Source organism: Aspergillus bombycis (genome assembly GCF_001792695.1).
Source record: "Aspergillus bombycis strain NRRL26010 chromosome Unknown contig00011, whole genome shotgun sequence".
In the NCBI taxonomy this organism is placed as follows: Eukaryota; Fungi; Ascomycota; class Eurotiomycetes; order Eurotiales; family Aspergillaceae; genus Aspergillus; species Aspergillus bombycis.
Window position 1 is genome coordinate 233,759 of NW_019170013.1, and position 17,243 is coordinate 251,001.

General features: G+C 51.2%; 5 protein-coding genes across 5 annotated transcripts; 1 reads left to right on the forward strand and 4 right to left on the reverse strand.

Moving 5' to 3' along the window:
* Positions 1-1,206: 1,206 nt before the first annotated feature.
* Positions 1,207-2,647, forward strand: ABOM_002313 (putative C2H2 finger domain protein; the record flags this gene model as incomplete). The annotated part of the gene is made up of 3 exons (XM_022529443.1): positions 1,207-1,369; positions 1,432-1,808; positions 1,871-2,647. The coding sequence occupies 3 exons, from the start codon at positions 1,207-1,209 to the stop codon at positions 2,645-2,647; spliced, it is 1,317 nt and encodes a 438-aa protein (XP_022392819.1).
* A 719-nt stretch (positions 2,648-3,366) lies between these two features.
* ABOM_002314 (TMEM14 family protein) lies at positions 3,367-3,748 on the reverse strand (the record flags this gene model as incomplete). The annotated part of the gene is made up of 2 exons (XM_022529444.1): positions 3,367-3,681; positions 3,746-3,748. The coding sequence occupies 2 exons, from the start codon at positions 3,746-3,748 to the stop codon at positions 3,367-3,369; spliced, it is 318 nt and encodes a 105-aa protein (XP_022392814.1).
* A 494-nt stretch (positions 3,749-4,242) lies between these two features.
* On the reverse strand, positions 4,243-9,313 carry ABOM_002315 (glutamate carboxypeptidase; the record flags this gene model as incomplete). Its single annotated transcript, XM_022529445.1, has 6 exons — positions 4,243-4,817; positions 4,876-5,233; positions 5,283-5,801; positions 6,843-6,887; positions 6,952-8,324; positions 8,395-9,313. The coding sequence occupies 6 exons, from the start codon at positions 9,311-9,313 to the stop codon at positions 4,243-4,245; spliced, it is 3,789 nt and encodes a 1,262-aa protein (XP_022392813.1).
* A 644-nt stretch (positions 9,314-9,957) lies between these two features.
* ABOM_002316 (RTC4 family protein) lies at positions 9,958-11,543 on the reverse strand (the record flags this gene model as incomplete). Its single annotated transcript, XM_022529446.1, has 2 exons — positions 9,958-10,231; positions 10,297-11,543. The coding sequence occupies 2 exons, from the start codon at positions 11,541-11,543 to the stop codon at positions 9,958-9,960; spliced, it is 1,521 nt and encodes a 506-aa protein (XP_022392816.1).
* An 857-nt stretch (positions 11,544-12,400) lies between these two features.
* ABOM_002317 (DUF726 domain protein) lies at positions 12,401-16,077 on the reverse strand (the record flags this gene model as incomplete). Its single annotated transcript, XM_022529447.1, has 2 exons — positions 12,401-13,741; positions 13,804-16,077. 2 exons carry the CDS (start codon positions 16,075-16,077, stop codon positions 12,401-12,403), a joined length of 3,615 nt encoding a protein of 1,204 aa, XP_022392815.1.
* Positions 16,078-17,243: the final 1,166 nt, after the last annotated feature.

A 17,243-nucleotide genomic window follows, 5' to 3' on the forward strand; every position in this document is an offset into this window, starting at 1 on the left:
CACTCGGAGGCCGTCGCTTCTGTTATCCGACGGGTTGAGAGAACTCCATACGGGACGGATTAGGGGATTGATTTCTACGGAGTACATCCGGCACAGTAGTATTGTGAACCCCCGCAAACCTTTGGCTCCTGACATCTCCGACGTCAATTCTGGCCAGCCAACCTGGACATAGAAGAACGGCCTCTGGAGCCCAAAGATGGGCCCAGAACCGGAACAGATTTAGTGGACACTGTCCCCTGTAAAGGACCCATGCTAAAGACACGTGCTGAGCAATGCCGAAGCTAGCGGCATTGCCCTGGATTTGGCTGGGTAACCCTGTTCGATCTCTTAGTACCACTGGCTGTGGCATTGGACGACACTAGTAGGGTTCCGATAAAAGACAGGGTACTCAGCAGCAGAGGCTGGTTCTGGACCGGTGTCGTATGATGAGCCTCGCATCCCGCCTGACCAATGTATGTATGGCTTGGGCGTTCGATGATACATGGCAGTGAAAATACCCTATCCATGGTTTAGACCTAAATAGCGCTACATTCTGACACTACATGTTTTCTAGGAACGGCAAATAACTCCACGTAGCGTAGCTACCATATTGTCGCTTGATTCCTCGGAGACGAAAAAAAAAGAAGGGGGACTGATAAAAAAAAATTGGGATAACTGTAGATCCAAAAAGAAATCGCCGTCCCAGGTGAGGATCGAACTCACAACCTCCTGATTAACAGTCAGACGCGCTAACCAATTGCGCCACCGAGACGATCTTGTTGAATTGGCTGGATGTGGCTTGAGCTATAAGCCTCAGGTGTTTGGGCCTCAAAAAATCCTAGTGTGCTGGAATGTACAATGGTGATTTGTGATATAAGGTAGTGGTCTTTCCTGTTGGTTGTGTCAATGCATATTCAGTAAATATTGTTTCAAAAAAATCACTGGTCTCTAGTAAGCCACAGTCCATCTCAAGAGTACAGATCCAAGATGCGCCCATATCATCACGTGAATACCACCCAAGTATTGCGCTAGTATCAGATACGTCACAGGAAGGAACACCCAGATAAATCTGATCTGCACGTGACAAGGCAAGCCTCACCTCAAGGCACGACAGTTGTTCCACCACCGGCGCCTGGCCGCCAACGCGTCGACAATCTCCGGCAGCGCATCCACCATCATCGTCAATCGGACATCGCATACCCTCCCGCTTAAGAAGCCACAGTCACCATGGGAAAGAAGAGACGTGGACCCACCCTGGATGAGCTTTTAGCTCGCCCATGGTGCTACTACTGCGAACGTGATTTCGATGATCTTAAAATCCTCATATCGCATCAGAAGGCGAAGCATTTCAAATGCGAGAGGTGTGGGAGAAGGTTGAACACTGCTGGAGGTGGGTCGTGATATCTTTCTCCGTTCTATTTTGATGGACCGAGTCTAACGCCGCGCGAACAGGATTGTCGGTACATATGAGTCAAGTACATAAGGAACAGTTATCGGCTGTTGATAATGCGCTTCCTAACCGGCAAACTCTTGACGTTGAGATCTTCGGCATGGAAGGTGTCCCCGACGATATCATCCAGACTCACAACCAGCGGGTCGTAACACAGTTCCACCAAGCCGAGGCGGAGCGACAGGCCCAGACTGGTAACCCTCCTCCTGGCGCAGGCGTTGGCGGACAGCCAGCGAAGAGACCGAAACTTGAAAATGTATCGGATCTGAAAAAGCGACTGGCAGAACATAAAGCCAAAAAGGCCGAGGCTCTTACCGGCGGAAGCAGCGGTGACGTGACCCCTGTTGGCGCAGGACAAACACAGAACGCGGGTTCCTTTGTAAGTTTGATTGAGTAGATTTGGCTTTTCAACGTTCTCTGACGCTAACGACGGCGACGCAGAGCCAGTCACCCTCGACAGCGGCTCCAAACTCACAGTACACATATCCTCAGCCGTACGGAGGTGCGGGCTCTCCCTATCAACAAACAGCCAGTCCGGTCTACCAGAATTTCTCCCCTGGTGGACAATCGCAATTCCCTCCTAGTGCGCAGTATACTCCAGCGGGATACTCCCCGCAATCATTCCAAGGCACCCCCGGTCAGACCGGCGCAGCTTACGGAACACCACCGCCTTTCCCTCCACAGCAGCCACAGCAACCACAGCAACCAACTCCTCAAACCAACACACCCCCACAGGCTGCCGCATTTGCGCAACGATCTGGGAGCTTGCCGGCCGTCCCCGGCCTGCCCCAACGGCCTGCCGTGGGTGCTCCACAGGTCAATGCCTATCAGCTACAGCAAATGCACATGGGCCATCCAGTTCCGGCCACCGGTACCACTGCTGGCGCTGCTAACGGCGAGAAGCCCCCAGGAGCCGAAGCCACACCGTTCTCATCGTCTGTCGACGACCTCATCTCCGGTGCCGCCAAAGAAGCAGACCAAGCAGCCGCAAGCGCTGCGCCTGCCACAGAAGAGAAGCCCACCAAGAAGGACAAATCCAAACAGTCAAGATTGGTGTATTCTGACAATGAGACCAGTCCGGAGGAAAAGATGGCGAAACTGCCCAGGTACGCATTCGTTCCCGATCGTTTAGGGGAAACGGCGCTCCAAGAACAAGTTCCTGCGGCCGTAACGGGGGCCGAACGGGGTCCAGATACCGTATTCGACGCGACGGATTAATTTCTCTACCGAAGAACTAGAATGGCTGGCGACAGGAGATAACCGACTGTCTCGAAGTTCGGCCCGATGGAGCGCAAAAGACTCGTGAGGTCAACGGACAGGGATGGACCACAAAAATCCAGCTAAGTTCGATTGCATGTCAAAATTCTAGATACACGTTTTGATGATCCATCTTCTGGTCATGCTTTACTGCGTCCTACCCTGATCTTCTATCAGTAGTTGGCGGCCTTTGCATACACGGGCCTTGCAGCAGGCATCGCATGCATGTCCACCGTGGCTATTTTTTTTTTCTTTGACCGTGCGCCCCCCACGCCATGGTTACGCGACATGAGCGACGATAAGTGTTGGTGAGTTGGTCGTCGAACTTTACTGAAGGAGCTGATCTTCGCGCAATGCGTTTCTTTTACTGCCGTCGGTCCGAACCGGTCTACTTAACTGTAAGTTCTGGTGAAGGTAGGCAATCATCCATTTGCAAATAAATCTCGGATAGTTCAGTTGTATCATCTTAAGACCAAAGAACAACCCCATGTAATGAATGACCAAGCACAAACATCAATCAAATTACATTTAGAGAAGAAAAAGAGAAAAAGAGAAAAAGAGAAAAAGAGAGAGACAAAAAAAGGTCCCAAATGGTATAATCATACAACTACCACTACACACCACGACCCTACAACAACCTCCAAATTAATCAATCAATAACTGGGACAGTAGAACCAAACTCAATTCTTCCCCAGAACAGCCCTCCCGAAAACCAAAAGCCCATAAATAGCCACAAAGCTCAACCCAATAGGCACCGGCTTGCGGGTCTTAATAGCCCTCGGGATGGAGCTCCCGCTCAGGACAATGGAGGCCAAGAGACCCAGTTCGTCGCCGTAAGCCTGGCCCGAGCGGAGACGCTGGAAACTGTAGAGGTAGAGGGCGCCGACGGAGAGACCGGCTACGATGGAGGGGACGGAGCCGGTGCGCGCGTAGCCGATCACTCCGCCGAGGGAGGTGAGGATGGAGAGGGAGAGGGCGGAGTTGGTTTCGAGGGACTGTTGGGTGTTGTTAGTTTGGTTGGTTGAGATGTAGGGGGTGTGGGGGTGGAGGTGGAAGTACCATTTTGAGGGTTGATTGCTTTTCAGTTCTTTTTTTTAGGGGTTGTTGTGGAGGGGATTGTATGGAAGAGGGATGGAGGATGAGGTGATGGGATGGGATGGGATGGTGTTATGATCGTATGGCATCGGAGATAAGCTTGGCTGGGGGAAAGCTCCGAGATGGCAGCTTGCTGGGTGGATTATGTTTTCTATGATTGGTCAATGAATGGGTCTCCACAGGAGGATAGTTACTACTAGTAGTACTACAGTATATACTAGTACTAAGTAGAAGTAGATACACAACGTATGTAGCTTTCATTCTATTAACACAACTGAAATGGTACATTCAACTATCGTTCATTTATATGGCCATCACTTGCATGTCTTTCATGATCATCACTTCTATATTCGGTCGTGAAATCCCGGTTCTGCGATGGGCGGTTGTTGAGCTTAAATGCTGTTGCTAGACACCGAGACAAGTGGCCTAGACTTTTATAAAACCTTATGGGTTGAAACTGATTAGTGGCTTGTCCTGGCCTCAGGGGACTGGCGGTGATCAGCTGCCCCGTAGTCAGTTTCCTGTGGTTCGTCCTCCTCATCAGCGTCGTCGCCCTGGAATCCATCCGGTTCAACGGTCCAATATATGGGGAGAGCGCTCAAAGCACCGAAAATGGCGAGGATCCACCAAGGAAAGATGATGTATCCTTGCTTCACGCCGAATGTGAATGCTGCACCGCAGATGGCGGGCCCGGCGGCTCGTCCCACGGCGCTGACACTCGTGGCAACTCCGTTCAGGGTCCCCAGCACGGTTAGGCTGGCGGCTGAGTTGGTCAGCAGGATCGTAATGCAGGGGAAGCCGAAGATGGACGCGGCGAGCTTTGAGAGCATGAGGAGGAAGACTGTTACGTGACGCAGAGACTCCGGTACCAAAGCAGTGAACGGGGTTACAAAGTAAATAATGGGGAATACGAGGACCATGGCCTTCAAGCAATTGAGGACACCAAATCGCTTGGCGGCGCTTGGGAAGACTAGGAATTGTAGAAACATCCCGATGATTCCAATAAGAGTATAATATAAGCCAATCGTTTGGGAATCTGAGAGAAGAAATTAGATGGTAGATAGGGGACCAATCATGATCTCTCAGGAACTTACCGACGCCAAACCCTCCTATGAATTTGAATGGCAGATGCACATCCGGATTATCATGGATTTGCTGGACAGGAGTATGCAGGAACACTGGGAGAAGTGAGTCGAATGCCATCGTGTGCAGTGCCATCAAGGCATACGCTATGAGTACCAGTCTGGACTGCGGCGAGAACACTTCCTTCCAACTCGGTTGTTTGACCGGGGCTTTCTTCCGCTGGGGCGGGTTCCCACCCAGCAAAGGGGTGTTCTCATCGTCCTGCCCTGTGTACCGCGCTTTCTCCTCTCGTGAAGTACTGCAACTGGTCAGCATTTTGCCCAATACCAAGCCATAGTCGCGGTGGTCCTTCTTCGTCGCCAGCGTTTCCTGTATCATGTTAGATACTACCCATTGATAAGCTATGCGGCCATCTTACATGTAAGAACAAGAACCCCGTCGCAATACCAATGATAAAGAGGATGGCAGACGCTATGTTAGGTAAAATGAAAGGATTCCTCTTTAGAAACTCCGAGTTGCCAAAGATACCCGGGTGCTTCTCTACCGGATGTGCTAGGGCGCCTCCGAAAGCAGGGCCAAAGATAGTACCAATAGTCCACACCAGAGGCATGACGCTAAAGGCGCGGGGCTGCAGCTCCTTCTCTGGGACCATTTCGGCTACCATCGTACGGATAATGCCAACGTTACCGTTCATGAGCCCGAGCAGTGCGCGGGTGACCACTATCCATGCCAGGGTTTGCGAGAAACCGAATAACAAAGAAATAATCATGGTGCAGGTCAACCCCAACAGGATGATCGGCTTGCGACCGAAGTGGTCCGAGGCAGTGCCCCAAGTTACAGCCATGATAGCCTGACTGATGGACGTGGCGGCGGATGAGATGCCGACCCATTTGGCGACCTCATTCTTCGGGACGCCTACATATTCGATCATCTCCGGCTGCACAGGAGTCAGATATCTGCGAGATAGACATGGCCAACGAACAGATTCAGGAACTGAGTGACAACCAAACCAAACAAGGACAAGGTAAGGGGGCCAATATTATCTGGGAATGAAGGTGGTGCCTACAAGATACGGCAAAACAGAAGTCAAAACAACTGTGGACGGGAACAGATCATTTTAGCACTTGATCGCGCCATCGTTGACCGATCTAATAGCTAGAATCGGAAAACTCTGCAAGACGAGTTGAGGTTCACTGCACGTACCAGGCTCAGCAAAGCGACATATTGCTATTTAAAGCGCAAGAAGTGACGAGACACGCGATCAGTATAGCACCGAGCAACAAGGATTTGGCCGATCGACTTACAGAGAATGACTAGCTGCCGGACCGGCAGCCTTGGCTGTTTTTCCTGCATAAAGAGCCGTGGCAAATGGCGTGTTCGAAATCGTATATCAATGAGGTTTTGATAGGCCGTCGATCAGGGTCGACAGCTGTAAGAAAGGAAAGAAACACAGAGAGAGGGGAGGAGTCGAACGCGAAAGAGCGGAGATGAAGAGGTGAAACCGGCAACGATTGAAGATAGTACGTAAAGAAAGAAAGTCGCAGCAGTGGAGACTGGAGACGGGCTGGTGGATCAGGACGATCAAAACAAGTCAAGAGTCACGCTTGGACCCGTGACTCTCCATGCAGCAAGGGCTTCGGATTCTTTTCCGACCTCTTGAGTCCAGAGATCGTTTACTCCGCTTTTATATCACGTATTGAAGACCACAGCCTCTGATTCCTTTGTCTGACGTCTCTGGGTAATACGTAGGCTTAGATCCTTGTAACGTGCATCTACAACCATGACCGAGACGGTATAGTACTCTGCATTGAAGTCCTACGACGACGCATCCTGAGGTCAGCTGCTATATATATTCCCAACCACCAACGCTACGTCACATTCGCCCCCATACTACTGGTTCTGAAGCTAAGATGGTAGATGTTCTCAGCTCAGCTCTCTCCTGTCATCTATCCAACCATCATCTGTATCATTGAAGCACTTTCGTAGCGGCTTCCAGGCGATCCACAATGATAGAGCGCCATTTCTAATGAAAAGCTCACGTTAGCGGAGTCGTCATGAAGAGCTGAGCAGGGTATTTTCTGTCTTACCTGGGCATTTGCCGCATCACCGGCATCAAAACTCTCCACCAAGCCAGGGTACGTCGCACCCGCATATCCGGTCCACAGGCCGGGCGCAAACACCACATGTTTGAACCAGTGGCGCCCATCAAGTCCGGGTTCGTACAAGAAAGCCCGTTCAAGGGCCTTGTACTTGTCGTTCACCACGCGGATCTGGAAATAGAGCCTAACCTTCTTCCACCACAAATACCAGGGAAGATCTTCATCCAGCTGGGCGGTCAAGTCAGCGGCATAGGCGTCAAATTTCTTAGCCGTAGCCTGGAACTCGGCGACTGCTCTGTCCAGAGACCCAAAGTCAAATTCGCCGCCAGGCAATTTCTTTGCACCGGGCTTGATCTTCTCCAAATATTGACCGAGACCAGTACTATAGTCAGACGCACTAAATGACAGTACAGGGGCCTCGACCAGCTTGGCGGCCGCCAGAGACCAGAGCTTAGTGCAGGCTTCATGGTAGAGCCAACTAGGGTCACCAAATCGATCCATCCAGTCGAAGCTGTCATAGTTGGAGTGGTAGTGGTATACGGGGTCCTTGGGGCCACGGCCGAAGCCCAGGTCAAGGCTGGCCACGCCCGCAAAGTCCTGGAAAGCAGTGAAGTCACTACCGCTACCCATGGTTGCGATGTAGCCATCCCAGACATCGCGAACCGTTTGGCCTTCAACAGTCTGGTTGGGAGACTGGACGAGGCTAGTAACCTCATAGATTAAACTGTTCAGGAGCGGGGCCGCCCGAGGGCCAAGGACAGTTCCAGCGGCAGCCACGTCAACATTGAGATAAGCAACGTTGGCTTTGGAAAGCCAAGGAAGCTTGTCTTCCACCCATTCTGTTGATCCTAGCAGCCCATACTCTTCTCCGTCCCAGCTGGCAAAGACGATTGTGCGTAATGGCTTCCACCCTGCCTTAAGAGCTTCGCCAAAGCTGCGGATCACTTCATTGAGGACAGCGGAGCCACTGTTCGGGTCTCCAGCACCACCAGCGATCCAAGCATCCCGGTGGTTGCCCAGAATGACCACCTCGTCTGGAATAGCACCCTTGATGGTGCCAATGACGTTCCACAGGGGGGTAGTAACGTATTCTTGTTGATTGTCCAGGTTGATTACCACATCATCTGGTGAAGGACCAATGTTATATTCAACGCCCTTGCTGCCAAGTTTTCCGCCTTGCCATCCCTTAGGGAAGTCCGCTGCTTTGGGACCATGTCCATTAAGAGCCTTCAAAAAGGGTATGGCCTCCTTGTATGAGATTGGAATCGAAGGAATGGATGGGATTGCATCACTAGGGTCCTTACGGTCACATCCGGGCTTGGATGGCCAACCAGGTGTGGTAGGATCGCCGGGTGCAAAGCCTGATTCACCAAATAGTCAATCAACTGCAACTAGTTCTCGATCTAGCACATGAACACCGTAGGGACTTACTCAGGAATTGGGTGCTACCCCGTTGCACAGCACTAGGATTCCGGGCCGGACCATCGGGGTACGGCTTGTATCCGTTTTCCTCTGTAACCTCACCATCGTCCTCCGGGTCATCATACAGGATCACACCCACCATGTCCAGCTCCTGTGCGCGCTTCACCTTCAGGCCCCGGAAGATGTGGCCATACTTGGCGATCGCAATCTTGCCAGCAAGACTAACATTGGCATCAACCAAATCTTGGTAATCCTGATAAGAGCCGTAGTTGACGTAGACGAATGGAGCAGTGACATTTCCACTGGCCGAATAGCCATGGAAAGTAGGCACGCGGTCAGGCAGACCACTGGTGCCATCCTCTTCTAGGACGTCTTCTTCTAGGGTAGCCTCGAACGTAACTTCAGTCTGGTCCTTGGACTTCTTTAGCAGAGCCAGGCGGTGGTCCAGAGGGTAGTTGATGTAGACATCGTAGGCCACAATTTCAGTGTCCTGGATGCCAAACTCTTGCCAGCGCTCCTCGGTCCAGATCGCCTGGCTCAGGTTTTTGCCGGCGAGATGAGGGCCCGCCGTATAGTAGCTGCTCCATTCCCGTGCTTTCTCCGCGGACGGAGTCGTCTGAAGAATTGCCTGCAGCTCCTCATATTTGAGGCCGTGACCCTGGGGCCAAGCTTTATGGGGAAACGGACGCGCTCCAGGGAGATAAGACCAGATGGAGCCATGCTCCCGTGGAAAGACAGCCGTGGGAAGGAGGAACAAGAACAGAGAGATCACCAGCAGCGTTCCGAGAGTGAAGCTACAGAACTGTCGTAGCTTGTGGTGGGGGTACCGGTGCCGCTGGGGAGCGACGCTGACCACCTGCAGAAGGGGTGTGGATTCGGAGGGCGCCATGGTATGTGGCATGGACTTCTCCCTCATCTCGGGGGGCATGGTTCAACTAAGTGAATTGAGGGGATCGGAGGAAACAGCGGTCAGGCATGGAACAGACGATCGCTCGCATTGATCAATCCGCGTGTTCAGTGTGACAGCTCCCATGCAGGGTTGGAGAAAGGGCGAGAGGATTTGGGGGCGCCTGGAGGGCTCAGCTTTTTATCTAATCGGAAGCCCTACGTAATGGACAGTCATTGGGTTCTCTTTATCGGTCCCGTGCGGAGTCCGGAGCAAAAGCGGAGCTCAAAGCTTATCACCCATCAGTGACTTTACCGTATTTGCCGAACGCCCGGTTTGACAGCTCTACATCCAATGCTACTACCATTCTTGAAGTTACTACTACACCATACTGTATCACTCCTACCACGGCTCCTCTACAAGCGACGACCCGGTCGCCTTGTTCGTTGCATGCTACTCTGGCAAAGAAAAAATCAAGTCCGTACATTTGAAACCCACGAATCGCACGCCATCCGTCGCGTATATGAGGCAATCTTCCCTCACCAACATCGTCGAAATCACAAAACACAAGAGGTATCACGTGCCACGCTTCTCTTATATACAATCAAGACCAGACACACAGTATGCGAACAGGAAGGGAAGATCAACAAACAAACAAGCAAGCAAAGAAGAACATGAGGCTACAGTTACACATCAACTGAATGCCTCTCAAGTTCTTCGGGAATCGGAACCTTGTCGTTCAATGCGAAGTTTAACTTTTCACCAATATCGATGCTATCGCGCAAGATCTGCCGAGCGGCTTCGTCGCTAACCCCCATGTCTTCCTTGACCAGTCGGACCGCTAATTCAGGCACGAGCACAGCTTGTGCGTAACCCACAACGCCAGCCGACTTCACAATGTGGTCGCTGGCCGCCAGGCGGCGTAGCTTGCGCGAGAAACGTGTGGTCAACGCTTGTAACCTGTCCAACCCTTGCATTAGTCTCGGATATATCACAATCGGGGCAAGTGCCAGAGGAACTCTCACATTTTACCAGAGCCTCGAGTACCGTAATAGCCGCAAGAGATCGTCTCCAACCCATCTCCCTCCAATGTCAGCCGGAAGTTCTTGGCCTTTCCGGCTTTTAAAGTCGAGTCTAGGATGTTTCGGTAATAAGACTGGCTATCTGGGACCAGGAGACCCTCCAAATCATCAAAATAGACATGGATCCGGTCGTCGAACGTATGCCAATCAATAGCTGGGTAGCCCTTATCGTGCCACTCTTTCTCGGCCGCGGTCTTCTTATGCGAATCGCAGAACCGCTGCTGCTCTCGAATGCGCTGTTTTGGCTGTGACTGAAACCGTAACAAGAGTTCTGGGTCTACAGCTTCCTTACACCAGGGACATAAAGACTCCTTCGGCTTCAGCGCATCGTCCGTATCATCAAATAGTACCTCTTGTAAACCGGTCTCAGATAGCTCGCTAAGCGGGGAGCTAAGTGGTGAAGCATCGTCGTCATCTGAATCAAAGATAGCAGGTTCTCGGGCAGAGGAGGGCGCAAAGGAGCTAGAGACAATATCATTCGGAAGAGGGGGAGGAGCCTTGAACTCGGTGGAGGAGCGCGATTTAGACGGCGGACTTCTGATGTCAATATCCTGGGGGACCTTAAATCCATTATTCTTCTGGGATTCCGTATCCACGTTCTTTATTTTTCTCTCAGTATTCGGCGAATTGCCTGCCGACTTCGGCTTCGGTCGACTAGATGAAGGCGAATCCGTTTGTAAAGGCGTGCTCGAGTTCCTGGAATAGACTTCAGAGTTGCGCTTCTTCTTGGATCCATAGTCGGCCCTGGACCTCTTCAGGGTTTGTGAAGACCAGCCACACTCTGAAAAAGGATCGCCATTGTCCCTCTCATCGACGGGAACTGTATCTTTTAACGTCCTCTTTCGACTCGAGCGTTGAGGCCTCGGACTCTCAATTCCTCTCTTTATTCGCGGGGTTTGTAGTGATGCACTATTGTCTCTCGAAGTCTCCGCTAGTTTCTCCTCCAAAGTCGGCCCTGAGCGACGAGGCGTGCTCTCATTCCCGAACTCGTCATCTCGGCTGGCATTGCTTCTCGTTTCTTCCTCACTGGAGCTCACAGGTTCATCATCTGTGGCCGGCTCGAGCTTAGTAACAGGCTCAGGAGCTTCTTTATCCCGAAAAGTCGAAAGCAGAGGTTTTCCGTGGTAATTTTGTCTGGTCAAGCGGTTCGATGCGTAGCTCGAATCGGGTTTCGGCCGAGGGGTGACCATAGTGGCTCGGGCCGGCGAGTGGCTTGGGGCGTGTGGCGTGTCTCGGGGCGATTGCGCATTTGTTTGAGTAAGGAACTATTGCAGAGGAATTGTTTTATGAACGAGTGAGAACAAAGTGAAGAGCGATCACTCTCGGAGATCGAGGGGGGGGGGTTGGCAGGAAGAAGGGGAGAAACGCGTGTGGTGACACGCTATCGATAACTCCGCATTTAAATCAATCTAATTGCTAAGAAAAAGTAAGGCGCAGCTGATCCTTGGCTTCAACTTTTGAAGAGATCTGACTGCCATTGATGGTCAATTCAATTTAGCTCTATCAATCTTTTACTCAGTGGCCATATGTGAAAAAGAATAATAATATATATAGCAAATGCAGCTAAGGGGTGTTAACAATAATCTAGGCCGCGTCGCAAGGCTCGGAACATCGTAAGAGCTTGCAAGACATGAAGAAGCGCTAAAGAGTAGTAATAAAAAAGAAAAAGAAAAGGGCTGGTGACTGTTTATTATGCTGCATCGTGCCCTTGATTGAAAAATATGCAAGAACAAAAAAGATGGGTACTCCCGACCAGAACTCGATCAACAATATGGAACCTTGGGTCTCCAATGCAAAATATGGTCAACGGTTCGCACCTTCTATGCACGTGAAAGAAGAAATAGTGGAAAGCAAAGGGTAACGTTGAAAGAACAGAGGAAGAGAAGATGGAAGAAGTCGAAGACAGGAAAAGGCAAGATATAACAAAGGCAAGCCAACAGATGAAGCAAGAACTATTCGTACTTCACCGAGAATTAGACAACAAATAGCGTATAATCAAGCTGGACACATGCGTCTTCGTTCTAATCTTTATAGTCGTGGAACCACATCACTCAAAACTCATAGAAATCTCTCCTTCTTCCCCGTTGCCTATGTCGTGATCCGCCCAGGCATTGGGCTCGAGAGCCAATGCACCAAGTGCACTGGCACCGACGCCAGCAGCAGCACCGATACCAAGACCAGCGGGTGTCGTCAATGATGATTGCAGCTCTGGCCGTGTAGAATGGTTATCGTATGAAGAAGCAGTTGTGGGCTCATAAAATGAATGCGAACGCTGTGATGGCTCATGATAGGAGGTATCGAACGTCATTTCTATCTCTTCTTCTTTATGGGCAGAAGGCTGCTGATCATGGGAAGCGCTGGGGACGGAGTAAGGTTCAGGCGGCGATTGGGGAGCGGATTTGGTGAGATTGACAGCCTTCATAGTATCCTTGTTATCTGACGGATTCGGCGTAACTGGAGCCGAGTTGGACGGAGAGTTCAAATCAAGCTTCATAGGAGGCAGCGTCGACTCGAGTTGTTTCACTTCGATACTTTCGGATGCGAGTTCGGCTCTGATCGCATCGATGTCAAACAACACACTTCCAGTTCCGTTACTATCGCTCGAATCCCGCGGTGTGGCATTGTTACGCTCCACGTCGTATGTTTCCCAGCCTTTCTTTTGGGCCAACTTGCCTCGTTTGAACAAGCCGAACCGTTTCTTTTCTGGCTTTGCCTCGGCTTCTCGTCGAGCCTCGTCGATCTCGCGGATAAGCTCTCTTTGTCGCTCGGCGTGGTTTTCTGGATCGGGGTCCTCGAGCTCTGCGAACTCGTCTCCCAAAACCTCCCACCCAACCTCTTTCAACAGTCGGGGCATTGCTGCTCGATAGTCCATATGACCGTTCACGAGCTTGGTAACGTCGAAGTTCTCGAGGCCGGGGATCCCTTCCACGGGAGCGAGACCAGCCACACGCATGATTCCACCGCTTGTTGCACGAAAGAGATAGCCCAGGATCCAATCATTCGAGGAATACCCGTTAACAAAACGGCCCGATACTACACTACGAGCCTTTAAATACTCATCTTTGTTGGCCACAATAGGCGACCCGAATAGGTAGACGTTCTGCACGAGTCCGTGGGCACCTCGATCTGCAAGCTCTTTTAGGCAAGAAAAAATAAGTCGAGCGCCGAGAGAGAAGCCCAGGAGCGTGACAGGCCGCTTCCCAAGATTGCGTTCCATCAAGGAATCAGCCAAAATCAGCCCGGCTGCGTTCGCGCGAGCCAATGAAACGATCCATGGGTTATCAATCAAGTACGACAGTTTCGTAAGGACAAGTGGCAACTGCAGAGATGACATTAGGGCTACTAGAACAGTGCTTCCAAGGACTTGTTGCAACCCTTGAGTTAATGCCTAGTAACAGTTAGCAACTACCCAGCGATAGCTGTACGCGAGAGACACGTCCTGACACCTACCTCTGTAGCAAGAATATTGATGGTATCTCCCATGCTCCGAAGCATTTCAGGCTCCCAGAGCACCGAATATAGATCTCCCATTATAGGATCCACCGTACTGAAGGGCAATCGGACGTCATCCACCTTACCAGTCATCCAACCAGACACGGTGACAATCAGGTTGACTCTTTTGTTGTTGTGCAGGGGACGGTACTCGAAAGTCTGGACAGCTCCTGTGCGCCTGTTGGAAGCCCTCAGCCCAATCGTCCCTCCGGTCAAGGTGGCTCCAGAAGCAATAATCGCCGTACCACCCACTCCTCCCAGGAATGCACCAGTCCCTGTGATGCCTACAGTGGTAAACCCAGCTGCAAGGCCAGCACCAATCACTGGGGCCAACAACCCAGCGGAGAGACCAATGACCAACCCACCACCAACAGTAGCCAGGCCCATAACGATATATTTTCGTTTCAAAGCCATCTTTCGGCGTTTTTCCATGTGATCCGACTCATCCCAGGTTTCTTTGTCCGCTTGTTCTTGCATTTCTAAAGCATCAACCACGCGCTTTTCGAACCGGGCAATTTGTAGCCAAGACACTTCCATTGACTCGCCTACTTTTTCCAGTAAGGTTCGTGACCGTGCATCATAAGCCGAATCTGCAATGAGGACAAGGAAGAGATCACAGAGCACCGTCCACCGAAGATCTATATCAATATTTGTCGAGGTAGGAAGCTGAGAGGGGGTTCGAACTTCGGGAAGATCTTCGCCCTCGTGTGTCTCATAAGGCGGAGGAGACGTTGACCTGTCAAAGTCGGAGGATAAACTGCTTCGATATTCATCCTTTAGGCTCGGGGTCGTGGGGGATGATAGGGAGTTCTTCGGCGTGTCGACTTCCTCAGCTAAAGGATTCTTGACTCGAGCATTCTGCATGAGAGGCCGGACAAGATCTGCAGGTTGGACGCCATGTTCCGCCAATTGTTCGATCATCACCTGCTCAGCGGCGTCGATATCCATATGAGCATAGATCCTAGCCATTATTGTTTGGCCCCATTGACGCATTGAGTCAATGGTCTTTTGTTTTGCCTTGCGTGTACCCTTCGTTGCGGGAACCCGGTCCAGGTCTCTAGTCATCTGGAATATAGCCAATCTGGCAACTCCGACGTATGCTATCCTTTGACTCTCAGTCAGCAGATCCTTTGTGGCCTGCAATTGACTGACGGCGTCGCGCAGCTCCTCTCCTTCCACACCAGTCGCGTTGTGAGCGGCTTCTTTGAAAAGATAGCTTGTATCTTCATCTAGACTTGTCGCCGACTGAGCGTCTTCATCAAGTTGCACTCGGGTATAGCCCTTTCCGGCGCCTCCCAAGCCCCTGTAGACTGCGTCATTATCCTCTGGTTTGGCACCACGAGCAACCAGCCTCCCAAAGTCGTCATAAACATCGAACTCGTCAATAGCAGGCATATCCTGCCACCCACCATCACTTTCTACTTCCTCTTCGTCCTCCGATTCCTTAGACTCATAGAGCCGCTGATGTGACCATTCCGAAGCTTTCAGACTCGACCGTTTCTTTTGTACGGCATCTGACTGTGTAGAAGTAGAGGGTTTCTCTGCATTAGGCTTTTCCGTGTAAGGAGGGGGCGGGAAGCCGTCCTCATGGTCAGGGAGTGAGCCACCAGAGGTAGCATGTTTCTCATTGCCCATAAGCACACTTGGATCTTTCTCCCGGGGAGATTCAACCGGGTGCTGTTCGACTGCTGGTAAAGATTGCGTCCCTTTCTCTGCATCCTTTCCTTTCTCAACTAATTCTGTGCTTTCCTCCCGAGGAGATTCAGCAGGGTGCTGTTCAACTTTTAGTAGAGATTGTGTCCCTTTCTCTGCATCCTTTCCCTTCTCGACAGATTTTGTGCTTTCCTCCTGCTGGGGTGCTTCTGGCTTTAGATCGTTTGTTACGGGCTTGCTCTCCTGTGAAGTTGGCTGGTTATCACCTGAGCCCGAGACAGCCTCCTCAACATCATGAAACTCCTCATTGTCAGACGATTCACCGGAGCGTACAGGCCTAGCGCGAATTCGAATTGGCAGCCCAAACTCATCTACCTCCTCCGTTGCCGATCCCGCGGTCGGCTCACTCCCCGCATTGCTCCCGACCGGACTAGCATTCTCCTTCTGGGGTTTGATATCGGGGGATCTTGGACTATTCTCTGTGGCCTTGATCTGGGCATGCTCCGGATCGTGCGAAACAGCGTGGGAATGGTCGACAGCGGGGTCGCGAGAGTGGTCAACGGTCGCACTGGAGGTCATACTTCATCGGTATCCCTAGGTTGGAAATCGGTTTCAATCGCCCAGATCCTGTCTTTCACCCTTTGACCACCGTGAAGATTCCCGCATAGACCACGCATAAGATCACCCATACGCGCGAACGCACCGCCACGAATTTCCGACCCTGCAATGTCCTCACACTTTCCGAGCACGGATCGTGACGAGCTCAGACCGTCGGGGCACTCAGTTGTACGCTGACCGTTCTCAATATCGGTCGGGGGAGGAAATTGATACAGCCGTCGGTATAGATTCAGGGGGACGGGATTCCTCGAATGGTGGTGTGGGGGGTGCCACCGATAGGCAACAGGAAGGAAGGAGACGGGGGGCGTGTGGAAAAGCTGATCGGCAACGCAGAGACCTCTCTGTTTTTCTCCTTCTGTGTTATTTTTTTTTCTGTTGTTTTCTGCAGAAACAACGATTCCGGGTCTTGGCTGGGAAACAGGCCTCTGCGATCGGGGAGTGTGGTGCAATCGTCCCGAAAGCGGCAACGGGGATGGAATGAACCCGTGGTTTGCGGAAGAGAACCTTAAGAGACAGAGACATGGTCAGTGAGTTGCCTGTCACGTCAGTGGCTCTTTAGTGTGTGTCTCGGTGGGTGTCTCGAGTATTGTAAAACACTCGGCCACCCCCCCCAATTGTTGTCAGCTTGGGGCCATCTTTATATGCCCTAAGACAGTCCTTTCAATCTGATACATGTTCCATTACCATTATGAATAAGGTTACATCCGACCAAGATCGTGGTTCTCCTGGTCTGTCGGCAATGCTGATTGCATTACCCATTGATACACGTTCTGTTACAGCTCGATTAGCTAATCCGGGGCCTCTGCGGAGTTGATTTCCTGGACTCGCTTATATCAACTCCATACGGAGTATACTCTGTAAAGGACGATGCTTCTAAGGTGAAGTGGAGCAAAGGATCTTAGATACTACTAGTAAGCTTATAGATGTACTCGATCATGTGAGTTCCTATTTGAACCCTACGACCGAATCCGGACGGACAAACGGACATCCAAGGCGATATCTTTCAAATATATATATTCTCGATCAAAAATATAGCTCTCAATAGTGCGTATAGCCAAAAAAGAAAAGAAAAGAAAAGAAAAAAAAAATCTTAAGCATCCACAAAGTCAAGTGACTAAATCCAGCAA